General features: G+C 44.9%; 2 protein-coding genes across 4 annotated transcripts in view; one reads left to right on the forward strand and one right to left on the reverse strand.

The window, feature by feature from the left end:
- The first annotated feature begins 6,377 nt into the window (after positions 1–6,377).
- On the forward strand, positions 6,378–7,931 carry SOD3 (superoxide dismutase 3). Its single transcript, XM_074992563.1, has 2 exons — positions 6,378–6,525; positions 6,974–7,931. The coding sequence occupies exon 2, from the start codon at positions 7,007–7,009 to the stop codon at positions 7,736–7,738; it is 732 nt and encodes a 243-aa protein (XP_074848664.1). The 5' UTR covers positions 6,378–6,525; positions 6,974–7,006; the 3' UTR covers positions 7,739–7,931.
- Positions 7,932–8,061: 130 nt separating this feature from the next.
- CCDC149 (coiled-coil domain containing 149) overlaps positions 8,062–27,280 on the reverse strand; it is a 93,270-nt gene continuing 74,051 nt past the window's right edge. For all 3 annotated transcript variants that reach the window (XM_074992562.1, XM_074992561.1, XM_074992560.1), the window contains 3 exons: positions 25,716–25,792; positions 15,244–15,360; positions 8,062–12,851 (listed from right to left, as the gene is read on the reverse strand). In XM_074992562.1, the coding sequence (XP_074848663.1) occupies positions 12,220–12,851; positions 15,244–15,360; positions 25,716–25,792 (826 nt within the window). In that variant the 3' untranslated portion in view covers positions 8,062–12,219. The remainder of the gene's footprint in view (positions 12,852–15,243; positions 15,361–25,715; positions 25,793–27,280) is intronic.

Here is a 27,280-nt window from a genome sequence, read left to right on the forward strand (position 1 = left end):
GTGACAGTGATGCACATGTGGATACACCCATCCTTTCATAACCATAGCCGTATGCAGATCACCCAAAGACCATCAGGTCTAGAATACTGCATGCTCATAAAAGACCTTAACATAGTTTCACACAATAACACTGCACACAACTAGTTCAGCAGTTCCCAACCTTTTCCAAACAGGGACCCATTTTGACAATTTGGGAAGACTTGGTGACCCAACGCAATTCAACCTTTAACCTTGGTGGGTGGATGGAGAGGGGTGGGTGGAGAGGGAAGGCAGTGCCATAACTAGCTAATTTTGCGCCTAAGGCGAAAATATAAAATTGTGCCCCCTCATGTTTACACATTCATAATAGTTATTTCTTAGAAAAGGGGAAACATTAATAAATAATAACACTACATTTACTATAATCAGAGTTGTGGTAGTAGAAAGACACTCATCCCCAAACTTCTCCCCACAGCTTAAACCCCACAATTGGGGGCTAGGGGAGTCTCATTGAGGGGCTAGGAATAACTCAGGGGCTGAAGGGGGCTAGGGGAGTCACACTGAGGGGCTAGAAGAGTCTCACTCAGGGGCTAAAGGGGGCTAGGGGAGTCACGCTCAGGGGCTGGGGTGTCACATTCAGTGGCTAGGAGAATCTCACTCAGGGGCTGGAGAGGGCTAGGGAGTCACACTTGGGCTAGGAGTCACTCTGGGGGTGGAGGGAGCTAGGGAAGGCAGAGGGACCCCAACCCCTGAAGCTGAAAGCTGGCTGGGGCACAGCACCCCGGCTGAGTGCTGGGGGGGACCCCCCAGTGCGTCTGGAAGCCATCTGGGCACTGAGCCTTGGTCGGAAGTGCCAGCTGTGGGAACCCTGGCTGGGTGCAGGTGGGAACCCCGACCCTTGCAGCTGAAAGCCAGCTGGGGCATGGAGCCCAGCCCAGCAGCACCAGCTGCAGGAACCCCCGCTGGGTACTGGGGGCCCCCCTGACCCAGGTATCCCAGGGCTGGCAGCACCAGCCAGAGAACCCTTGCTGGGTGCAGGGGGACCCCCTGCTGGAAGCTGGCAGGAGCACGGAGCCCTGACCGTCTCTCAGCCCCCAGTCCCAGGCTTAAGCCTGTCAATCCCTAACCCCCACCTACTTCACCTGAGGTGGGCATTGCTCCTTTGGCTCCCAAGTTCTCTGCCCTATTCCTTTCTCACATGCAGGGGAGCAGTTCCCTGCCCTGCAGGCTGAAATGGTACTTAATTTAATTGACTGGTTTAACTGGATGACGGCTGTTAAGGCAATTAAGAAGTCGAGTACCATTTCAATGTGAATGGCTTCTTAAGAGCCACCTGGGAAGCCACCCAGCCCAGCCAGCGACCCTTTGAAAGTGTAGTTGTGACTTATGATTGGGTCACAACCCATAGTTTGGGAGACCTTGAACTAGCTGATTCAGTGCTAGTATCCAACAGTAGCTGAATTTAACCAGATTCCCAAACTGGGGACATAAGTAACAGAAGGTGGACATAAGCCCTCTGACCAAAGGGGAAGATTCAACCTCGAAAGACCTTCAGTTTGCTTTCCTCACACTACTACGATCTCTACTGTGGTTGGATCCAACTTCAACCTGCTTGCTTCCATAAGTAATTCATTTGCAGCCAGACAAAAAGTAAAGCAGTCACATGTTCTATCTGGGGCGGAAAAGACAGAAGCAGACGTGGTGCTCATGCTAGATCAAGAGCACTGTGGCCACTTGTGATCCCTGGAGACACTAAAAAAACTCCCAAAATAAATAAATCATCCAATCCATTTACACACTGCATCACAATCAGTGGAATTTACTCTCAGGGCTCCACTTACTAGTGCTTTCTCAGGTTACATTCCACACTGACTGGAAGGGTCTCTTCACTGAGCCAGGCTTTGCCTAACTAAGGGAGGGTTATGGCCTTGTTTTTTTAAAATTCACACAAACTGTTACACCACAGCATGCAATGTCCTTCCGGCATTCTTGCACATGTTTTGTTGACTAACCTACTGAATGCTCAATAGCAGGTTATGCAACCTCTACACCTCTATTTGATAAAGAATGTATCAGTCACCACGTGAGCCAGCTCATCTGACCACCTTATGGCAATTTAATTTCTTGTGGTTTTCAGTCTCTCTCTCTCTATTATATACCTGATGGCAGACCAGGGGTAGGTATTTCCACTTCCTTCTGTGTAGCCAAGAACACTTGCAATACATCATTTAGAGTGTAGTGAAACTGAGTCTCTTTGATTGCCCCCCTTATGCTATGCCAGCCTCCTCCATGTTTCCCATTTTAAAGGAACATCAGGAAAACATCATCCTCATGCTATTAGCCCTTTGAGTTGCCTTTTAGGGACAGATGTTCAGCTAGTAGAAGTCCATGTACCAATATGGAAGTCAATGGAACTAGGCTGATTTACAGCAGCTGAGGATCTGACCTGCATTTTTTAACTTTCCCTTTACAATAGTTTATAATTTATTCATCTCAAGTGCCAGAGCACTAAGTCTTGGGCTACAACTCCCACTGCAAGGACGTCACAATTATCATCCCCGTTACTTGGCAGCTCAGACAGCTCATGTACATTTCTGAGTAAGCAGCATCCTCCTTTTATTGCACAGGTAAGTGGTGCTCGCCTGGCTGCCCAAGAAGGGGGACCCCCATGACCGCCATAATTGATGTCCCATCTCACTCCTCAGCAACAAGGTAATTGCTCCCCTTTGACTGCAGTCTGTGCTGGCAGACGTGCTCCATCCTGACCAGACCTACACTATCCTGGGCCATACCATCTTTGACAGTCTGTACATGGATCTCTGGGACCTCGGGTGGAGGGATGGCTTGTCGTTTGTCCTCCTGTCCTGGGACCAGGAAAAGGAGTTTGACAGGATGAACCACAGGTATCTCCCTGGGCACTCTGCAGGCTCTCAGCTTTGGGTCCTGCTTCGTGGGCTTTCTCTGGGTGCTGTAAGCCAAAGAACAGCCTTGGCCTCCTGTGTGTTAGGGAGCAAGCAGCCTCTGCAGCAATTCTTCCTGATGTGGAGAAGCACTTTCCTGAAACCCTAGCCTGATGAGTGTGATGAGCTGTTCCCTGCACAGGACTGGAAAGAGTAAGGTTGCCAGGTAGGCCTATTAATACCACAGGCTGCACCTGAAGGAAGTGCCAGGGAAGCAGAGAATTGATTGCAAGCAAGTTAGTGCAGGAACAGACAGGGATAGTTTCTGCCAGAAAAAGGAGCATCACACTTGGCTGGCCTACCCCTGGTTATTAGTAAGGTAACTTACATTGACCTCATCATGTCAGTGTCTACCCTAGAGCCTTACTGATGTAATTCCATACCACACCAACATATTACCACCATGCCATAAGAGAGACAAGGCTTAGGTTGGGCGGGGTAGTTAGGGTGACGCAGTATCTGTGCAAATGCCATGTTCCTTATATGGCTGTTGTCTGCCTTCTCAATTTCATGGAAGTCAAGCAGTGAGAGCACAGCTGGTCCCACTCACAAAGTGGAAGCCTGGGCACCTGAAGCCCACTTCCAGCTGGGAGCCAGCAGGAGAAGTCCTGAGAAGGGGGCTGCTGGGAGCTCTGGAGCCATTAGGGCAGAGAGGTTCCTGGCAGGGAGCTGTCATTAGAGCAGAGACAGATGTTTGTGTCCCATGATGCCCCACAAGATGGTGGAAGCCCTCCTGATGAGGATGCACACCACTAAAAAGAGGGTAGCGTGAACATGCAACACTGCCAGTAATTACTGTAGTGGCAGGAAGCTGACCTAACCTAGGTTGCCTTAGGTTTGCAGGGTGGACATACCTTCCCTGGGAAGAGAGGGAAGTGCTGGGAGGCTGCAGAAGCAGAGGCAGCAGCCAATACCCGAGAAGAGAGAGGCAGGTTTGGGGTTGGGACACACTGTGAGAGGAGGGGACCCAGCAGATGTGGGACGCAGTCCAGGGAAGGACCAATGAGGCCTGTGAGAGGAAAGCCCAGAAGTAGTGGGTGTAGGGTCCACGAAACAGAGGGCAGGCTTGGGTTTCCCTACCAGCTACCAAAGGTGTTGCATAGACCAGAGGGCAGGGAAGAAAAAGACCGTCTGGGTCACGCTGGCTGTGTCTAGACTGCAGGGGATGGTCAGCAAAAGATATGCAAATTGTGCACCACAATTTGCGTACCTTTTGCTGACAGTTGTGTCGGGAGAGGTTTTTCCGACATTTGGCCCCATGTGGAACCCCCCACCTGTTGAGAGAAGCCTGCAACCTAGACATAGCCTCTGGGAGTGAGGGAATTTGGAGGATTTATCCTCACTGCTGCATTCTCTGACTAGAAACGAAGGCACAAGGAAATGAAATGACTTGCCCATGCAGGGAGGATAGGGCAGGGCAAAGAACTGAACCCAGATCTCCCAGTCCCAGAACAGGAACCAACTGGTAGACAATCCTTCTTCTCTGGTCTCCTTCCAGAGACAAAAATCCACTCTCCAATAAGCAGGTCTGTCTGTAAGCTGCACAGAGAGCAGCAACTCCAGTTTGATAGGTTCCAAAGTTAGGACTCCTAGTCAAAACCAGCCCTCCTGAGCGACACTTCAAAATGCTACCAGTAATGCAACAGTCCAGACAAAACCGGTGTATTTCTTAATTCAAAAATTCACCAGCTAAACATGTGTGCAATACAGATTGATCCAGGCTCTTCAGTTAGCTTCTAGGAGACAATCTCATTTTCGCTTAGTCTGACACCCCACCCCACTGCTGTAGAAATACTTACCCAAAACACACAGACTATGTCTACGCTACTGCAACATTTCGAAAGAAGGTCTCCAGAAGATCTCTGCTGAAGAAACTTTTCAAAAGAGAGAGTCCACACACAAAAAAGCGGCTCACAAGAGTGATCTGCTCTTTCGATAGAGAGTGTCCACACAGCCCCTGCCCTTTCAAAAGAACGGGCCAGGGATCAAAAAATCTGGCACCACAAGGACTGCTCTTGCGGAAAAAGGGCCCCTGGGGCATCTACATGGAAAAAGGCACTCTTCCTCATCTGGGAGAGGAGGAGGGCTGCTGGAAAAAGTGCTGTGTTCTTTCCATTTCAGATCAAAACAGTGCATTTTGGTTGTAGACACTCCTGGTTGTAGACGCTCCATGGGTTGTTTTGGGAAAGGTCTGTTTTTTTGTGTTTTTGGCTGAAAGAACTTACTAGTGTAGACACAGCTGCAATGTTGAAAGAATTCATCACTTTCCTAATAACCCACTGCATTGGAACAAACAGCCTGGCAAGACTGGGATTGCAGGGAGAGCATCTTCTCTGGCAATTTCTGGAGCGGCACAAAGTTATTAAAAGTGCTTCAAAAAGTTTTAGAGCAGGGGGTCCTCAACCTCTCTCTGCCTCAGCACCCCTCACCCCAACATACTATAGACATTTCATAGCCCAGAACTGCCACAACCAGGAGAGTTTACAGTCTCACCAGCTTCCAGGCAAGTTAGGGGGGAAGCCCAGCTCCATGCTTCCAGAAAGGGCAGAGCCAGGACAGCCAACTCTCAGCACCATTTGGATTGCATATCACTTCCCCCTCGCTCGCCTCTGAGATCATGCAGCCCAGGGCTTTGCAGTGTACAGCTGCAGCAGTGATCTAAAGGGCCCAGGGCTCCAGCTGCCACTACAGTAGCAGCAGCCAAGGGCCCAGTCCTCTCTGGATTGCTGGGTCCAGGGCAGTCGCCACCTTTGCCTCCCTATGTCCGTGTGCCTGGCCCCAATTGTTTTGCTGCATATGAAGCAGAGAAAAGCCAGGGCGAGCATCAGGGAGTAGCAAGCTGGGCTACTGCCTAGGGCCCCACCAAACAGGGGACCCCGTGAGGCTTCTGCTTTCAGCCCCAGGTGGTGGGGCTCAGGTTTGGGCTTTCTGCCCTGTACCCCAGAGAATCTAACGCTAGTCCTACTCTCCACCCCCAGTGGGCACCATGCCCCTGGCTGAGACTCTCGGCCTTAGAGCTCTAGTTGCAGCTTTCAGATTCTGTAGTACCAGCAGCACCCTATGTGTCACTACAAGTGAGGTCCTGACACTTAGCAGCTGCTGTTATTTCTAATGAACAAAATGCAGCACTTAGCTGAATCAGTGACAAGTGACAGTTTCAAGCAGAAGAACTGCTTCAACAAAGATGTCCGTACTCTGATAAAAGTCGTTTCCTCCCCTCCCTCATATGCTTTAAACAAACACATGAAATCATGAAAAGGAAGATTAATTTAGAACCTCGGTAGCCAATTTTCTTTTTTCTGTTCTTCTGGAAAGCCAGTGAGGACTCAGCCAGCTGGCTGCACGGACTGGGGAAAAGGACACACATTGTTTCTTCTTTCTAAAAACTTACCAGTTAAACTTTGTACTCCTCTCTTCCCAGGGTTCTATTAGCCACGCCCAGGAGCTAGTGTTGCCCAATTTTTACACAAAGAGCTCTCATAAGCCTCAACTGCAGAGAAATCTGGAATTTGGGCTCTCACTACTCATTGTTTGCAAGCAGAGACTGCAGCCCACTATAAAGAGCTCCTGGAAAACCTTTGAAAAGGTAAGCAACATTGAGATTGTTTTTAATAATCAGCTGATTGCAAACACATTGGCCAAAATAAAATCTCCTGACAGATTTTCCTAGTAAGATTTGATTTAGGGGAAAAATTCTCAACAATAATTCAAGAATTGATTGAACTGAGTTTCAGATTTGATTTCTGCAAGGAGGATGATTTTGCAGACCTACTTTGCAATACAGATTGCAAATATTTTTACAGTCATAGTTGGTAGTTTGTGTATGTTTAAAAACTGCATTCAGAGAAATTATTGCAGTTGAGTCAGATGATTCAACATTGTAGAGACATTTAGAAATAAGCTGAGTATGTAGTGACAACACAGTTCAGCTGTTTTGCTTGGTAGCATGATGTCCATTTCACTAGAGTGGGTTACTCTCCTTCTATATAGAAAAAAAAAATTGAAACCTTTTTTTCCCCCTTGCCTTTTTGTAGCCTTTTGCAATTTGCAATTCCCAGCCTACAAAAATGTTTCTGCTCCTTTACCTGGCCCTCATCCCAGGCCTATCTGCATCTGGTGTTGTAAAGGGAGAAGGAGAGGCTGATTCCAACACAGATAGACCACTTCAGGACATACAGACAAAAGTGAATGACCTATGGCAGAATTTACTCTACCCACAGTTCATCAATGAGGAGACTGACCGGACAGGTTATGCCACTTGTGAAGTGAAGCCCAGCTCCAAGCTAGATGCTGACAACCCACAGGTGACAGGCCAAGTCTTGTTCAGACAGTCGTACCCGCATGGAAAACTAGAGGTTTTCTTTTCCTTGGATGGGTTTCCAGAAGGCAGCAATCAGTCTGGCAGAGCTATTCATATCCATCAGCTCGGAGACCTCAGCGACGGCTGTGACTCTACTGCAGGGCACTACAATCCTTTCAACGTGAATCACCCTCATCATCCAGGGGACTTTGGCAACTTTTACCCTAAAGGTGGCAAAATTAGAAAACACAAGCCAAATCTGCTTGCTACTCTGTTTGGCCCATACTCTATCATGGGGAGAGCCATTGTGATCCATGAGCAGGAAGATGACATGGGCAAGGGTAACAATAAAGCCAGTTTGGAGAATGGGAATGCTGGTAGACGTCTAGCTTGCTGTGTCATTGGGATAGGCAACAAGAAGTTATGGGAGAAAAGCCTTTCTGGCACTACAGAAATGAGGAAGAAGAGGATCACAAACCAGCAAAAAAAAAAGGCTTAACTAAAGACCACATGCCATCTATTGTCTAGGCAGCACAGAATAGATATAGTCTATGCTTTTGATCACTGAGACATAGGAAAGCTTTCCTCTTCCCCCTGGGTCTCTGTCCTGCTGCCCTCTAAGCAACAATATTCCTCTGTAGAGATTCTTCCCTTCTGTAAGCAGATTAATAAAAAAAACAGCATCCTCTCAACTTTGCAATGTACTTTTTAAAAAAAGTTTAAGACTCCGATTTATTCAGCTCAGAAGTTTACTGGAACAAGGTAACACTAGCCAAATATTTAGTTTACGAAATCTGGAAAGAACTTGTCCATTCTAATAGATCTCTTGAGCAAGCACAGGCTGAGGTACAAAGAAAAATTAATGAGAAACTGCTTTTGGCTAAGATGTTCTGCAATGTTTTTCTACATAACTGAGAGGTATAAAGATTTCTATACCTTCAACTGCTTTGTACAGTAGCCTGGTAGAGTGAGATAATAGCTTTCCCGACAGATTCAGGGAGAGTATAGACATTATTTCTATTTTTAACTTCTGATCCATTGTACTGTTCTACTTATATTTGCAGGTTTTATTCTCCCACATGTATAAGCTTAGTCTTCCACACGCCTGTAGCTGAGTCACACTGTTTACATTTGAAAGTAAACTTACAAAAAATAGTAAGTAGCCTGGAAATGTTTGGAGAGCTTACTACTAGATAACACATCTGGCAAAACTGTGTAATGCTGTTCACAAAATGTAGATACATTAATTTAAATACTATGTACGAAGGCAAGAGTACACAGTCTGATCTTCCATAGCCAAAAAAACCCTAGCAAGTTACTCCTTGCAATCTGAATAGACCAAATGCCAGTAGAAAAGACTTTTACTTTAGATTTTTCAGTTTGTATAAAGCCAAGTTATTGAACAAAATATCTTTTTGCAACACAAAGAATGAAAAGTATTACCACAATTTACTAAATGATCCACTAATAAAACACAAGGTGTAATTAACCTTCCTGTCACAGTAATAAGGGAGAAGATAAAAGAAAACATACCAGGAAATTTGTTTTCATTCCAAGAGCCAAAACTTACATTTAAATACAGCTTTCATCTGATATGGGGACTATAGATTGCAACAAAGGAAAGGATTGCAAATAAAGAAATGCTGTATTTTTCTTTAAACAAAACAGTAGCTGGTCAAAAAAATTCCCAATCTTTTAAAAATTAATTTCAGTTAAGATATATTCCTGAACTTATATGGATTAAAGAAATTCTAATTTCTTTATTATATTATTTGCCCTATACATAAAACATAGTCTGATGTAGGAAGGAAGCAGTGCTTTAAAAGCTGATTCTTAATTTGTCATTTTCACAAACTTAAAGAGATGGTGAACACCTTTTCTAAAATAGGTTTAATTTTAAAGGTCCTGTGCTCTTTTTCTCATTTCTCCCTGTCAAGAAATACATTTCCTACTGGGCTCCACTACATGTTCATAGTCTTCCAAAAGGGTGTAGATTATGGGAAATCATTTGATCTGATTACAAAACAATGGCCTTAAAAATCAGTTTTTGAAATGCTGGATTTGAAGTTGGCTCTGTATCTCCTGCCCTCCCCCACTAGTGATAAGGTTTATGGTTGGTTGTGCCTGGCAGAGTGCAGTTTAAAATCCTAGAGAGGCAGCACACCCGTATCATCAAAGAAGGTCTCATTCTTCTCAAAGCTGGTGCAAATTGTTCGTAATGCCAGTAAAGACAAAGCTGTACTGATGTAACAGAAGCACCAGGGAAAGGAAAACAAACCCCTCAACATTCAGAGTCCATGGTAATTGATTGCAGCAAACAAATCTTACTTTGGGTGATTTGGTGTAGTGAAGCTTCATGTCTCAGCCCATAAAGGCTCTAAAGTCCCATGCATGAAGGCTGAAAGCACAGCTGGGAGGATGTACAATCACGTGTGGAACAGGGCACCGGACTCCCTGGTACTGAAATGAGCTGTCTATAGGGAGCCTCCTGGCCAGAGACTGTGCCAGAAAGGATATGGAAGAGGAATTTAGGCGAGGAGGGATGGGGAGAGATTAAGCCATAAAAGGATCTAATTTTCAGGAAGCTTTCCAAATACCAGCTATGCAATCATATCAGAACAGCAACAAGGCAGTTTTATGCACTGATGGTAACAATCAGCCTGAGTCTGTTCTGACCCACACCAGTTTTACACAATTACCATAATGACTTCAGTAGGGTCATTCCTGATTTAATGACTGGTCCAAAGCCTACAGTATTCAGTGGAAAGACTCCCATTGACCTCAGTGAGATTTGCCTCAGGCCCCTACACCAATGTGGCAGAGAGGAGAATAAAGCACACACAGACCTTCAACATTTCTGAGCCAACTGTATATACAAACACTGACATTTAGGGATTTTTTAATACAACACAAGCCTCAATTTTGACGGCATTTTCATTCAGAACTGCTATAGCATTTAGCTCCAGAACACTTCAGGATCTGATGAAAGAAGGTAAGGAATACATACCTTGGACAAACGTCTTCTGGAGGGTAGTACTTTCAATATTACAAAACACTTTACAAATGTCTTGAGTTACTTCAATGCATGCCTTTCTTTCTTCATGTGTGCCAGGACTGTCATATAAATACCTGAGTCAATAACATGATCAGTAATGGTACCATTTACAGCCCCCTTGGTCTTTGGGTTTTGAGAAACAAACATAACTGAAGCAAAGGAAGAAAGCTTAATTTTTTTTTAAATGTAGCATGCTTCCAAAGCATCTGAATTGGGAACAAACTGGTTGAAAAGAGGCTGCTGTTGATGTCAGCGTGACACAATGAGATTGTCCCTTTAAAAAGAAATGAAGCTCTTTTGAGGAGTGATGCAAGTACAGTATTCCTTTATTGCCGGCACACGGCAAGACAGAGCAGATAGACAGCAGAGAAAGGGCTACATGCACACTCCTGTTAGGGAAATGCAGTAAAACAAGAGGCAGGTCACATTTTTCAGCCTCCCATCATTTATTATGTTCAGATGTAGCTGTTATATATAGTCTCTCTTCTGCCAAGCACACACTCTTCATGGAATCAAAACACCTTTGATTACGGCAGCACCTGCTAGCTCAGCTTCCATATAGAGACACATTTGTCAGGGCTGCTGATATAAACCCTGTTTTTCAGTAGCTGATGAGTGGGCTGTAAAAATCTGCAGCTGGCACATCTTTGTCAAACAAAGGCTCAATCTGGGAGGGATTTTCCTTTTTATCAGCAGTAGTTTATTAAATTTGGTTTAATTCCCACTGATTGGTTTCAAATTCTAGGTGTGAGACATGAACATTTACCAACAATTAGGTCCCAAGCCAGCAGAAAAAATTGCCTCCACGGCTGCTAGCCCATAGAAGCTCCACAGCTGCAGAGACTGTTCCCTTTTCTAAAAAGAGGCGAAGAAGCGCCTGCCTCCCCAGCTCTACCAGCTGTGAACTCCATCGTGAAGCGTTCCCTTGCCACAGCCTTTCCGGGAGCAGAGAGTGGCCCAAGTCCCTCACTAGAATGCAGGGGACTTGCTGTGCAAACCCACCCTCCAGGCCCTCCTGGAAAACACCAGAAGGGTTTTCCACTGATTACCTATCAGCTTGCAAGTGTGGCCCAAAGAGCAGCCGCACTACTTTCCAAAAGACTGAGGATTTGAGGGAAGAAATGAAAAGTTATGCCCACCCCTCAGTCACATTTTTGTTTTATATATAATCAAAGTGGAGATGGGCCTAGAACCACTCTGTCTCCCATACAAGTGACTCCAGTAGGAAGATACTTTGCAAATGCTTCATCATGGGACTGTCATAGGAAGTGGACCTATTTATGCACATTTCTCCTCCTCCCCTTGAGCAGCTCTGTTATTCTCCCCTCCATCCCCTTTCTGGGAAAGTCTCTGGGAACTTTACTAAAGCAACTTTAGGAGCTTCAGCTGGCATGGGGCGCAAGTCCCCTGTGTTTTGTGCTGGGTCCACCTTTCAAAACCATTTTCTTCTTCAACAGGGATCAAACGCTGCTATTTCACACATGCATTCACAGTGAGCACGTACAGAGAAAATACAAATCTAGAAAAGTAAACAAAAGCCTGATACCTTTACACCCTCTTCAGCTTATCCCATCACATTACCTTCTGCTGAAAATAGCCATTTGAAACCCTCAGAAGACATACCAGTAGGCACCATGCATTGCATAAGAACATGCATGCTATGGAGATCCAGCTAGGACTCAGCAAGATAAAGGGTAATGGTCATCTCCTGGCTCCATTACGTCAGTCTCTCTAGAACTCTCAATCACCGTGAGCCTTCAATAAATGGCCACCCTCATCACTGTCACACTCCACCCATTTTATATATGTACATTATTTTGGCCGACCATGGTCAATAGAAAAACAAGCATTGTTTTAACAGACAAATGCTGCCAGGCTGATTTAAAAACCACAGTTCTATGGCAGATTAATGTTGATGAATATCCCTATTCACAGCTTCCACCACAGGAGGATGAGAGGCAGAGGCCTGAGGCCTTGGACGTCATAGCACAAGCCTTGCTGTTATGCAAATGCTCAATGTGTTCAGCAGGAGCCGGTGATTTGCCACACTCTGGTTCAGGGAGATTATGGGAGATGTTGCTTAAATCAGAGGTTGAAACAGTTAAATCTCCACATCCTCCTGTGTCTTCAGTGTCCAGCGCATTGCTGTTTCCACTCTCTCTCTCACGGACATTTTCACAGTCATTCTCTGCCATTTCCCCATGGTCTTTCAGGACCCAGTTTTCCTCTGCACGCTCATTCCTGGAGTCTGATGACTCCACAGGATCAAATGGATCAGGGCTGGATAAGGGGGACTCTTCCTTGGATGAATCGCTACATTCTGACAGGTGCCCTGTATTCTGGCCCTTCGGCAGACTTTCTGTTCTGCTTCCCTCCAGTTCTGCAGCTGCCTGTTCTTCTGTCAATTTTATTATTTCACTTCCAAGCCTGTTTATTTCTTCCTCCTCAGAAGGAAACTGGGATAACGTGGGATGAAAAGGCTTATTTTGGTTACTGTTGTTTGTGTTTGCTTGGGAATTGTTGCAGACCGTAGCAGCTTCCTCTGCAACTATCAATTCTGTTGAAACATCATAAGACAGAAATGGGACAGCATCACAGTAGTGTAAGTTACATGAGTTTCTATACATGGAACAATAACCAAGAAGGCCAGGCAGAAGATGACCTTGCTAATGAAATGCCAGTTGCGAACCCCAAGGTAAACGATACACAACTTAACTATGTTGAATTCTACCCTGGCTCTCTATTCCACTCTGGAACTCTGTCAAAGAACAAAACCATTCAGAACACCAGACGTTCTTACTGGATAAGGTAAGCCTCTCTTTTGTAACCCTGACAGCTGCAATAAAGAGGGACATTACAGGTGATGGAGCCTAGGACAAAACTTCCAGGGAAGAGCTTTGTCCCCCCTTAAGGCCTTGTGATGTGGAATTTCTTGCCATGTGAGTTCAGTAATAGCTCAAGACAATGCCACTTTCAGGAGTTAACATTAAGATCCATTTTTCTTGAGCCTTTCCCTGTAATGAAGGTAGATAATTAATCTTGAACATTTCTCCTAGATACAATGCTTTGATAGCAGCAAATGACAAGGCACAAGCAGAAAAAAAAACAACAACCTTTTTTCCTTCATTCAATGTTTTAAAAACATTTAAAGTGTATCATAACATCAAAATTTGAACACTGAATAAAACTACATGAATAATTCAGAAATAACTGATTATGTAATTAAAGACAGCATCACTGTTCATATGCATAAGTGGCCCAAAGTAGGTTGCATCACACAGGGCTTTACTACTGGAGCTAACAGAGTAATTGACAGAAAATAGTAGATTGTCATCCTCTCTGTGGACATAGGGATGTATTTTCTAAAGTGTTGCTCACAGCTTGAGGAGCAGTGAGTCTTGTCGTCAGAACCACCTCAACTACTGGGGCTTAAATTTAAAGAACAAAGCAAACACCCCGTACCGGCACCCTCAAAATCAGTTCAAGCTGAGACGGACGCACAGCATGGAAATTTCAACCCAAACTCCTGGAGTTCGGCAAAGTTACATGGATATGAACGCAGCATCTTATAATGGGAAATGTGGAATCTTAATTCTAGGCAGTGCTCCCAGCCCTGTTCACAATGACAAATAACAAAGAAGAAGACAATAACAGGTTGAACCACTCTAGTCTGGCACCCCTAAGACCTGACTGGTGCTGAAAGAGAGAATTTGCCGAACCCCAGAAGGTCAATATTGTCTAGCAGCATTACCAAGACATCCACTGCTTTCTGGGCTCTTCAAAGACATTTTGGGGTAAAGCAGAGGTAACTAACAGCACAGAATACTGACAGCCAGGACTGATTGGTGCTGTAAACAATCTTTATGGGACCACAGGAAACTTGGCCACAAAGCAGTTGCCCGGCTTTCTAAAATCATGCCGGACCACGGATGTTGCCAAATCAGAGAGTGCCAGACTAGAGAGATTTAACCTGTATAATTATTTCAACAAAACACTTTAAGTGAGTAAGGATTTAATTAGAACCTAATGATTATTTCAAATTAAGATTAGTATCAGTAAGTTATTTATCTATTCAATTAAAGTGTTAAATATGGCTTAATTTCCTATACTTAGCGCAGAAAAAATATCAGCTGATCAAGACTAAAAATCTATTCCCTGACTACCAAGAAAAACTGAAGAAAAGTAACTGGAAGTCCTGTGGCACCTTGTAGATGAACAGATATTTTGGAGCATAAGTGTTCATGGGCAAAGACCCGCTTCGTCAGATGCCTGGTTAAAGACTAATATATTTATTAGGTAATGAGCTTTCTTATTAGCCTGCCACTTAGCATGAAATAAAGCTGAGCTGGACTTTTAAGGGAAGATATCAGAGCTTGTGACTGAGAAAGGATTTTAATAAAATGCATGCATGAATATAAAAGAAGAATCAATTGCTCAACAGCAGGGGTTTATTTCAATGTGCTAGGCACAATCAGGAGGCCTTTCATCTGTAGATCAGGCCTAATGCATGAGAGTGCTAAGCAAGTTCCATAGTCTGCATTCCTCTGATGCACTGTAAAGGGGTGGGGAGAACAGGAGGGTGCCGGCTTTCACACAGGTAGCACGTGTCGCTTTTCTCTGGCATACATCGATGTCACAAAATCCCTTTCTGCTGCTAAAACCTGACCTCTAGCACTGAGCATGTCACTATCACTGCCTCCATGCTTGTTTGAAAAGGCCTGTAGTTGTGATTGATTTACTTAATCTTTATGATAACAGAACCTTTACGTACCGCTATACCAGCATCAATCCTTAGCTTGCATCTGACGAAGCAGGTCTTCGCGCACAAAAGCTTATGCTCCAAAATATCTGTTAGTCTATAAGGTGCCACAGGACTTCTTGTTGTTCTGTCTTTTACTTGTATCTGATAAGACACGTAGCATCAACCCACCTATGTCCTAGATGCTCACCTTCATGCCTCTGTGCTTGATTCTGCTGTTGCCTGTCAGCACATGTTTGCAATGGTGATCTTGACCTCTGTAGAACAGGAAGGGTTGGGTCACTGAATGTCATGGTATCTTTTCCACCTGAAATGATGAAAGCATTGGAAAGGTTCAGTAACTGACTAAACAGCAACCACCACACAGTTTGGTTTTGCTTAAAAATATCTCGCAGTTTAAACTAGCCTTTTCTGACATTACAAAAAAAAGTAGTGTGATAATAGAGTAGTTGTTAAAATGACTCTTTTTGCAGAACAAAGTAAAACCACCAATGTACCACAGATGAAGAGCCCTAACCAAATACAGAAAGCACATACACGCAATTCTACCAACACTCCTGCTTAAAGGGCAGTTCTCTAATTTGCTGAAAGACAACCAGCTGCTGCTGTGTTCTGCTGTAATCAGATCATATTAGAAGTGATGCAGAAAGCATTATTTTTAGATTAAAGCGTTACACAAATGCAGAGATCATTTACATCGACTTGAGGAGCAAACCAGGCCATCAAGGACTTCACTCTGTCCTTTTACTCTACCCTGCTTTCACTTCTGTACTCTCAATATTACAAGTGCAATTTTGTACCCCATTTTTATACAAATAATATCCCCAATGGCTTAAAATATTGGTATAAATTATGATATAGGCAGCAAATGGTAATATTGCAAGAAAAAGGAGGGTCTTGGGAATTTTAATTCATAGTCCCAAATCCATTTCTAAGGGGTCTGGTTTCATGTCAGACTGGAAATGGGATATTTCCCAGTTCTACTGCACAGTAAGCTCTGTTTTATCCAGCATTCGTATAAATGAACTCTCAAATAACTAGCACAAACATGGGAGCACTCAAACAATGCCGCCCCATGAGGGCCAGCCCACTCAGTGCTCATCCTGCCTCTCTCCAAGCTTTTGGAGCAGCTCCCAGCCCTGGGGCTGCTGAGGGTTTCCCCAGCTAGGTCCCCAGGGCTGGATCTGCTGGTAAAGCTCTGCCCCAGGGCTACCAGGGTTCCCCCTGGCTCCAGGGCTGGAGCTGCCAGTGGGGCTCTGTGTACTGCCACCTGCTGGCAGCACTTCCCCAGCCCCGGGGGCTGCCAGTGGTGCCCCCCCCAGCCCCAGCGCTGCCTTTGGTGCTCCCCCAGCTATAGGGCTGCCTGCCATGTTTCCCCAGCCCTAGCAGGCTCCCCAGGGTGGGAGCTGATGGCCCTATGTTCCCCCGGCCCTAGCCTGCTCCCAGCTGCAGGGTTGGCAGGGTCTCCTGTCCCCTGTAGTGGATCCCACAGCTGCTCTTGATTATCTGGAATATTTGAACGTTTGGCAACCTCCCAGTCCCGGGGTTGCTGGATATGAAAGAGTTGACTGTATCAATAATTTTACAAGTTTCTGTGAGGCCCATAGAATGCCAGCTGATAAACATCTAGACAGATGTTGTGCTCAAATAATGGTTGCTACTTTGCTTATCTTCATTAAAAAAATAAGATGTCAGTTTTGCACTGCCTTGCTCTGTTGCTCCAAATATGTTGGCAAAGTGTCTTACATCAGTGTTATAAGGTGAGATTTTCAAGAGGGTCTTGTGTTTTTGGGGTCCTAGTCTGTGAACACTTTGAAGGAGCCTCTGGTCAGGAAGTTCTGAGCACCCTCTGTTTAATTCAAGTCCCTTACTTCAGCTATCAAGTTGGATTCCCAACATCCAGTCGCTTTTGAAAAACTTGTCATTAACCATGCTTCCACACGTCTATTCAGTGCTTAACACAACAGGGACCTGACCTTGCTGGGATCTACACATTGCAGTAATACAAAGAGAACAACAGTACAGGGGAAGTTTGACCAGATCAAGACCAGAAGCCCAATCTAATCACACTTTGCATTTGAACACTGTGTCTTCTATAGCAAGTAATAAAGTTATGTGGCAAAACAGCCAAGAGAGAAAAACTCTAACGTAGGGAAAAGGAACAAATTTTCAGTTGAAAACTGAAGGGGGCAGCTAATGAGGCAGAACAAACTGTTCCACACGGCGGAAGCTGAAGGATGAAAGGCTTTTCTCTACAACCATGGTAAAATCATACAGAAAGATGGGCAAGACCTAGATGAATAGAGGTGATTGGAAGGGGAGTAGTGACATAAAAGGTCTATGGCAGGGGACAGAGAATATCCATGGAGATATTTAAAAACAGAACTGGATCTTCCTGAACAGAATGGGAGCCAAAGGAGTTATTTTGAGCACCTTATACAACATGTCAGATTCAGGCAAGTAAAGCCTTACCTGGGATGCTTGTGGCTTCCAGTTACAAACACCAAAACAGACAAGGTTTGACTTCCAACCAGACATCAACAGCAGACAGGTTCATTCACTTTTATAAGCTCCCTGTTTGAAGCCCACTGGTTCCACAAAATAGCCAGATCATTGCACAGCCATCTAAGCAATACTCTCTGTCCAGCTTTGAGTGTCTCATTCACCTATCACAACAGTGATTCATGTTCTTGTAAATAGGAGGTTTGACTCCTGCTGCATTATGTTCTGTGAAGCATGGCATGAGTGGGGCTATCAAATGTAATTCTGATTGAGTGCTTGAGCGTGCTCACTTCTGTAAGTTATTTTTTCTACATAAAGCTTCTGGAAGGCACCAACTACATGGAGCTGAAAATAAGCCATTAAACAAGCGAACTATATGACATCAAGGTAAGTTTATTTCCTCCTTTCATCAGAAGACTATGATGTTCTCCAGTGGAATCTTGTAAACCCCTTCAAGTTTTGACCTCCCTTTAAATATCTGTTCCCAGATAACGTAACAGTCTTGAACTATACACTCATCACTCCCCTCCAGATAAAACATGCAACTCCTCAACTGACCTAAAGGGGTGGTTGCTGAGTAATAAAAGGCATCTGCAGTATCTCCGACCTTCATAAGAGAAGCATATGAATTGTTCTTAGACTCAGCTTAATTCTTTTGCACTGGGAAATGGTTTTTGAGAGCATGATAGCTTATAAGCCAATTGCTAACGTTAAGTGTCCAATTACACCAAATTCTAAGAAGTGGAGTGACAATCACTGCACAGTTCTAATGTAACAATCACCACAGTATCTAGGCAACAAATACAATATTGAAATGCTAGCAGGATACTGAAATACCATCTCTGCACCACCCTCAGTGGAGGCGAGCTCATGAGCTTACAGACATGAGAGCAGAGCAAATCCATGCCCAAGACCTCTCACAACACAACCAAGGTCTCTGTGACAGGTTGAGTTTTGCTGGAACAATGAAACCCTTAGCCAAAAAAGATGGTGTGATGTCCCTCCTCATGCCTTATGAAAATTAGCTTGGGAATATGAGTATGCATAACTTGAAGAAAACTTGGTGTGTTCTGGTATGGCTATGATTTGAAGAAGTGGGTCTGTCGCACGAAAGCTCATCACCTCATATATTATTTTGTTAGTCTTTAAAGTGCTACTGGACTGCTTTTTTGTTTTGATAGTATATAGGCTAGCACAGATATCTCTCTGTTACTACATAACTTGAAGATACTTTATGCAAAAGAGGTCATGTAACGTCAATTTTACTATTACAATCTGTTTGAGCTGTATGTCCTATTTTTGTGCACATATCATTCTTCCACGTGAAGTTAGAATTAGAGCTGTCAATTAACACGTGTCAATGCCCTGATTAATGCAGGGCAAAAGTAACATGCTAAAAACATTAACATGTGTTAATTGCAGGTGTTAACTGTAAGCATGACATTTTACACTTCCTGAGGACACAAAAGGCAGCTGTTGGCCAACAACTAAAAAGTTTGTTGTGGGGAGGTGCTTCGCTCCAACGCCGGTGTGGGGTTGCCATTGGGGGTGTGGACTGTGGTTGGAAAACTCATGGAGAGAAGGAGTGGGCAGTGTTGCACCACTGGGGAAGAGAAAGGAGGGAAGCCAAGCCCTGCCTGGGCCTGCCCCTGGAGGAGGAGATGTGCAGCTGACGCTGGGGTTGCAGAGGCCCCAGGAGCCACCAAAAGTTTTCTGCAAATCCCAACCTGCTGCTTTGTCCTTGGAATGCCCCTCACTTGCTGCCTTCTGCTGGTGGCCCCAGCTTCTCCCTGCCTGGCCCCACATGGCTCGCTCCTCGAGCAGGCTGCAGAAAGCAGAAAGGCGGGTGGATGGTGCTGAGGAGGGCCAGGATGGGGCCTCAGCCGCAGCCATGCAGCTCCTCTGCCTGCTGTGGCTGCCTAAGTCCCGGATGAGCCTTCTTGCCCCGAAGCCTTCATGCTGGACAAGTGAGGGGGTGGCAGGCACTGGGCATGTGGTGTGTGTGTGTCTCTTTGCGGGGGTGTCTGTCTATGTGCACATGTCTCTGCATGGGGCTATGTGTCTGTGTGTGCCTCTGCATGGGGCTGTACGTGGGGTGTGTGCATGTGTCTCTGCATGGTGCTTTAGGTAGGATGTGTTAGGCTGCACGTGCATGTCTTTTCCTGGGGGTGCATGTCTCTCGATGGGGCTGTAGGTGTGGAGTACATGCCTCTCTTTGTGGGGCTGTTGGTCAGGGCTCTGCGACAACTTCCATAATGGAGGTACTGAGAGTCACTGAACCAATCCGTAAATCCTTTACACCATGAAATTACTTCAAGCCTATGCCCCCAGTACTTCTAATTCCAACATCTATAGGTCTATCTGGCAGTCTCTCTCTTCATGGGTGTGTGTGTGTGTCTGCATGAGGGGGTTAATTGGTGTGTACATAGTAGGAAGTGGATGTCTGTGTGGGGTGTAGTTGGAGGGTTTGTGAATACAGGGGATGTGTGTCTCCATATGAGGATGTAAATAGTGTGCGTGTAATTGGTGTATCTCTTTATGGAGGTATAGCTGGGTCTCTCTTTGAAAGGGGTATGTTGTGAGTGTAACGGGTGAAGGTGTGAAGGCAGGGTTAGTGTGTCTGTGTGTGGAGTATAGATGAGATGCTGAGGTTGTATCTGTGCACGGAGGGGTGTAGGTGGTCAATGGATGCCTCTTCTTGCTTGGTGTTGGGGTACATCTGTCTGTATTGTGTGTATTGTGAGGTGTGCATATCTGCTTGGAAGTGTAGTTGGAGGGTGTAGTTGGTGTGTCTTTCTCTGTATGGGGGCATACTGTGGGTGCATATGGAGAGCCGGGGTTTGTTCCTCCCTCTGTATGTGGAATACAGTAGTGCCTCGATTAACACAAGGGTTCTGTTCCCATGCACCCTCACGTAAGTGGAATTCCCATCAGTCAGGGGTGGCTTTCTTCCCCTGGTGGAACTCACATTCTGCAGCTGGGGGGGCAGCAAGGGCACCTGGAGCTCCCTTTCAAAGGTAAATCCTAGGGTTGGCGGGGGCAGCTGGGGAGGGTTAAGTCTGGGGTTATCTGGGGCCGTGGGAGGGGGGCAGGTGTGTTAAGCCTGCAGTGGGTTAGGGCTGTGGGGAGGGCATGGGAGTGGTGACCAGGGGCCATGTGGCCCTGTGGGGAGTTGAGCTGGAGCCATGTGGGGTGGGATGAACTGGAGCCATGCTTGGGTGGTGAGCTAGCTGCATGGGGTTTGAACAAGGGCTGTGTGCGGGGGTTTGAACTGGGGAGGGGGTTGTTGAACTGGAGCTGCATGTGGGGTGGTGAGCCAGAGCCACACGGTGTGTGTGTGTGTCTGTGTATGTGTGTTTGTGTTTGCTGAACAGGGCAGGGTTGAGCTAGAGCCACATGGGGAGGTTGGTGAGCCGGGCTGCGGGGGGTTTGAACTGGGGCTGGGGGTTGAGCTGGAGCCACGCATGAGGGGTGGTGAACCAGGGCTGGGTGCAGGGGTGGTTGGTGAGCTGGAGCCGTCTGCGGGGGGTGCAGGTAGGTGTTTGAGCCAGAGCTGCATGGGGAGGCAGTTGTATGGGGCGGGGTTGAGCTAAAGCCAATCACAGAGGTGGTGAGCCAACAGGGGTTTTGAACCGGGGCCACGGGGGCTGAGCCAGAGCCACAGCTGGGCACGGCACTGAGACGGAGCTGGGCACAGATGGTGAGTGGGGCTGGGGGAGTGCAGAACCGGGGTCACGTGGGGCTGGGGGAGTGAAATTTTGAGTTGTGCTTAACTCATGTTAATGCAAGTTAAGCACAACTCAAACTTGCACATTTTGAGGGTTTACTGTATAGGTGGGATGTTGGGGCTGTTTGTGTGTGTGGAATGTAAGTGGAATTTGTGAATGCATAGTTGTATGGGACTGTGTTGGCAAGGTTTGTGCCTGTGGGCTGTTGTAGGTAAGATATGCAAGTGGTGTTGTGTGCCTGTGTGGGTGATCAGATGCGTGGAGTGGTTATGTTCAACGTTGTGTGTCAGTTGGTTATAGCAAAATGTGATAAATAAATAATTGAAAAGGTGGTTATGTGTTTAGTTCTCTTGAGAATGCCACAGGGTACATGGGGAAGTGGCTAATTAATTCAGGTTTGGATTGTCTTTGGAGGTTTGAATTTCCGTCACAAAAGATGGTGATAATATCTACCTTGAGGCCTTCTGTGAAAACTTGTGCCAAGAGCAATCTGAGCTCTAACTGGAAACTGGTTATTGGTAGAGCTGGTCAGAGAATGGAATGGTCTGGCATTCTGAAATTTGTTTTTATTCATACTAAAACAAAAAGGCCCAATGAATACAAATTCTGAACAAAAAAATGTGATTCAGAGCCACTGAAATGTTCCATTTCAATAATGTCAGAATACTTCATTTTTGAAGTAGTAAACTAGGACTGTCAATTAGAAGGTATTTTTACTCTTCTTCCCTTCCTCCTGTTACGATCGTTTTCACAGTACCTGATACAAGATGGAATTTCACAGAGCAGAAACCAGTTTGTAACCATCTGGAAAGTTTTAGTGACCCTACTGGGTGTTGCAAGACATGTGCTGAGTATCTCTGAGCTCAATCATACTTGGAAACAAATGTGCATTTTTAAGTTACCGCTTCTTTGGTTAAAGAAAGAAATAAATCTCATTGTTTGGTGTAAGTTACAACCTAGTGTAAAGCTGAGTTAGAGCTATTGAGTATTCTCCTTCATTATCATTTTTCCCAATTTAAAAGAACTGTCTTGTGCAGGAGTCTTTATTTCCCTTGTGACCATCTAATTCACTCAACTGAACATCTTAATCTGACAAATATAAAAATGTTCAGGAAACATTTCCATTTATTTACATGCTGTGACAATATTTAACATATTGCTAAAATAAGTTACTAAAAATATATGTCAGGTAGAACCTACTCCCAAATCCCACTGCGACATTGTAGCTCAGGCCTTCAGGCAGCAAAAGAAAGGAAGAAGAGAGACAGTTATTGTATTAATATTAATAGGCTGTCTTACCTAAATAGAGTAACAATGGATCAAGAAGCTCTCAGCATTCTATTGTATTTTTATACATTTTCCAAAGACCAAACATTGCATTTTAGACTATCAATGTCACTGAACAACATTTTTTTAAACAAAGTAGAATACCAATATGTTAAATATCCAAGCAACTTTACATTAAATTAAAAAACAAGATGTAAATGTGCACAAGCATGACTCAAGGAAATTATTTTATCTGCATCTCACATCAAGAGGATTTGAAGAAAAACTAACATCAGGAATGGAACTGGAGGGGTTTGTCACTAGGACTCTTCAGTTACATTGCTGAATACTAGTTCTTATTGGGTGGTTAGACCTAAATGATATGTTAGAGTACCTGGAACCTTGTCTACACTAGTGTAGATACCACTAATGGCTTTAGTGGGAAAGTGGTAGCACAAGCACAACCTAATAGTGTGAACACCAATGTGGAAGGTGGTTAAAAAGAGAAATAATTAGGTGTAATGATAACAAAATAACAAAAATGAATGTCACCTAAATGATGCATATTTCGCTACAATTAATAAACCATTGAAAAAACTGGTTATAATACCTTAAGTTATATGTGTTAGTCTGTATTCTATCAAAACAAAACAGCAGTCATGTAGCACTTTAAAGACTAACAAAATAATAGCAAAAGCTCATCACCTCATATATTATTTTGTTAGTCTTTAAAGTGCTACATGACTGCTGTTTTGTTTTGATAGAATACAGACTAACACACATAACTTAAGGTATTATAACCAATTAGGTGATGAGCTTTTGTGGGACAGTTTCTGAAGATGAGCTTTCATGGGACAGACCCACTTCTTCAGAAACTGTCCCACGAAAGCTCATCACCTAATAAATTATTTTGTTAGTCTTTAAAGTGCTACATGACTGCTTTTTTGTTTTAAGTTATATGTTTTATACTAACATTTAAATAAGATTGTTAATAAACCAGAGTGACAGGCTGTTTTTTGAATTCTTGAAAAAGTATTTCTTTTGCTATCTACTATATCCTGATTTCAAATGTGTGTCAAGCTATCATTTTCAAAAGTAACTAGTGATTTTTGTTACAACTTAAACTGGACTTTCAAAAACTGCTGAAGACCCATGTTTTCAGAACCACTGATCACCGAAACGTTTTTTAAAAAGTTTCTCACAAAGTGTACATTCTAATCCTCATGTCGAAACAGATACCCAAAAACTAAATAATGCAAGCAATCCTACAAAACTGGGTGATGGGACAACAAAATGGCAAATAAAATGTAATGCTGCTAAATTCAAAGTAATGCACATTGGAAAACAATCCCAAGTATATATACAAAATGATGGTGTCTAAATTGGCTGACACTACTCAAGAAAGATTTTGGAGTCACTACACAGATAGTCCCTGACTTACGAACGGGTTAGGTTCCAACACCTGGTTGTAACTTGATTTGGTTGTAAATCGGAAATACCCTTATATTGTAATCCCTCGAGGTACATGAGGGATACCTTGAATTTTGGGTAAGTTGGAAAGGGCTTGGTTTGGGGCCCAGGGAGAGAGCAGGGGGGTTAAGCCTGGGGTGTGTTAGGGCAGCAGGGGTGGTGGGAGGGTGCAGTTGAGCTGGGGCTTGCAGGGGGCTGGACTCGAGCAGCAGGGGGTTAGGGTGGAGGTTGAACCCAGCCAGGAGGTTGGAGCCGGGGATGTGGGGGTGGTGGGGTTGGAGACTGAGTCCTGGGCGCAGGTTGAAGCCAGAGCCCTGCATGCTGGAGAGTGTGAGCTGGGGCTGTGGATGACTGGGGGGGAGAGTTGAACAGAGTGAACCTGGGTGGGGGGTTAGCTGGGTAGAGGTTAGAGCCTCATGCACCTGCAGTGCTTGACAGCGCATACCGGGGGTGCAAGGGGAGATGTCAGCTGGGGATAGGGGGCTTGAGCTGGGTGGAGGGGAGACTGAATGGGGGTGAACGGGGGTGGGTTGAGCTGGCAGGGGGGATAGAGCCCCTGTGCATGCCGGTGGCTGCTGACAGCTGGAGCCCCAAGCGGGAGGGGGAGGGTGAGCTGGGGCCGTAGGAGGGAGGGGTTGAACTGGACGCGGGGGTTGAATGGAGGGTGTGGCGGGGGGCGGTGTTTGAGTGGAGAGGGGTTGGAGCCCAGCTGGGGGCTGGGAGCCAGAGCCCCAGCCATGGGTTGAAGTTGGAGCCCCATGCATGGGTGGATGAGCTGGGGACACAGGGGGGTTGAGCCAGGTGGGGGAGGCATTGAATGGGGGTGCACTGGGGCAGGGTGCTTGAGGGGGGGCAGGCTGGAGCCCTACGCATGCTGACCCAGCCGCATGGGGGGAGGGGTGATGTGGGGCCACACGGGGGTTGAGGGGGTTGGGTCCGGGTCTACAGGGGTTGGGGCTGAGTGGAGGGGGGTTGGGACAGAGGGGTTGGAGCCGGGTCTGCTGGGGCAGGTGAGCTGGGGCTTGTGCGGGTGGTGAGCTGGAGATTGGTCCTAAGTATGAATGGTCATAAGTTGATGCGTTCTTAAGTTGGGGACCACCTGTATACAGTTCTCTGAAAAATCCTGCTCAATGTGTACCAACAGAAGGAAAAAAGTAACCAAATACCTGGAACCATTAGGAAAGGAACAGATAAGACAGGAAATATCAATGCCACTATATAAATCCATGGCACACAAATATGAATGGGAGGATGGAACAACTTCAGTGCAAAAGATTAAAAAGACAGGGAAGAAAGCTTAGAAAAGAGATTATGATGGATATGACAAATTAAAGAGTCACAGATGGCATGGAGAAACTGTAAGGAAGAGTTATTTGTCTCTCCTGATAACACAAGAAGCAAGGGACACTCAAAGATATTCATAGGTAGTCAGTTGAAAACAAACAGAAAGAAGAAGTACTTCTTCACGTAGCATACAGTCAACTTGTCAAACTCATTGCCAGGGGATCGGTTAAAAAACAAAAGCACTAGATAAGTTCAAGGAGGATCAGTCCACCAATGCCAATTAGCCAAGATGGTCAGGGATACAACCCCAAACCTTCTGGCTTTGAGCACAGAAAGACAGGATACTGAGCTAAACAGAACATTGGTCTGATCCAGAATGGTCATTCTTATGTTTTTCTGAATTTCTACTAACCTGGAAGACTCCACAAACCAGAAATTTCCAAAGTTCTCAACTTCTTCTCCAATTCTGCCACCCGATTGCCAAGAATTCTGAAAAAAGGGCACAATACATCAAGCTAAGAAAGCTGATTAACTGTTAGGGATTTATTTCGCCTGTAGGTGTTTTCATTGTATGTTTTCCACAGTCACAGCACACACATATTAACTTGTTATCCTGTTGTCTTTTGTCTGATTAATAGCGATGACCAAAAAGTTCACTAATGTCTGGATGCTTCACTGAGCCTCTCCTAGAACAAAAGTTCCAAATACATTTCCAGTATACCTCAGATTTACAATGAAAAAAAAACAAAACAAAAAAGAACTACTGTGAAAATAGCTCAAATCAGGAAGTAGAGTGATATGCAAATAACATCTTTGAACCTCAAAATAAAATTTAATTGTTGCAAAGTATAAGATTTAGCTTTGGGCCAGTTATTTTACCCAGCCAGGCGCAGCCATGCAGCGTTTGAATCTCTCCTGGGTGCCTGCTCATGCACTCAGCTTACAGGGAACACTGCCCGCACACCCTTAAATATTCCTTCAATGCACAGCGTATGCTGTTTGGCTGCACTGAATGAGGTCTCACTCCAGTCCTTAGCTCTTTCATTTTCTTCCCTTGACAACATTCTCAAATTCTTTATCATTCTTATCAACGGCTCTCAGTTTTGACTGCATTTCCTGGTTTTTAAGGCACTTGTTTCTCAACTCTGTATAAAATTATCTTCAGCTCTCCAGTAAGATTTATCTGTTAGCCTTAATTTCCCCCCATCACATGTTCTGTATCTAACCAGAAAAGTTCCATTTTGTTGTAAGTTTTTAAAAGTGTTTCCCCTCTAGAAAAAGTATCCAAACAAACGAATAAAACAAAAAACCACCAACCAGCTGTCCTTAACTAAATCCCAAGCAACATTCAATGGAAGGGAGATCTCTCAGATATTTGAGATGGGGAAGTAATTCCCAGCTTGAGAAGACATACTTCCACTAGCTGTGTAAGCTGTGTGTGTGGCAAGCTGCCCTGAATACCAACCCTTCACGTACCCTAGGCATGTTGTCAGGGCAGCTGGCCCCTCCCACTGGTTGTGCCACACACTATTTTTAGCACACTCATTTTTCAGAGCTAACACATGTATGTCTCCTCAAGCTACAAATTACACCCCAATTCCAAGTGTGGATGCACCCCAGAAAACACATCAATACTAAAAGTGACTTAGTCATAATAATGGACTGCAAATTACCTACAACTTGACATGAAGCTATATCAATAGGAAAAGACAAGGAAGTTTTGGACAGAATACTCAGAGACAGTACATCACAAACAAGTGAAGCAACAGTCCCTGCACACAACTGTGGTGGGGATGGAATGTTGTGCTTAATTCTACCTAGCTAGGTTTTTATACCTCTCATTTGAGCATAAGAGATGTCTGGTTACCAGCAACTAGAAGCTGGAAAATGGAACTAATATGAAGCACAGCAGCAAATATTAAGGGGCTAGAGCAACTGATGAAAGAAAGGTTGAAAGGGGCTAAAACCTAGCAAAGC

This window comes from Carettochelys insculpta, chromosome 4 (genome assembly GCF_033958435.1).
Source record: "Carettochelys insculpta isolate YL-2023 chromosome 4, ASM3395843v1, whole genome shotgun sequence".
Classification (NCBI taxonomy): domain Eukaryota; kingdom Metazoa; phylum Chordata; order Testudines; family Carettochelyidae; genus Carettochelys; species Carettochelys insculpta.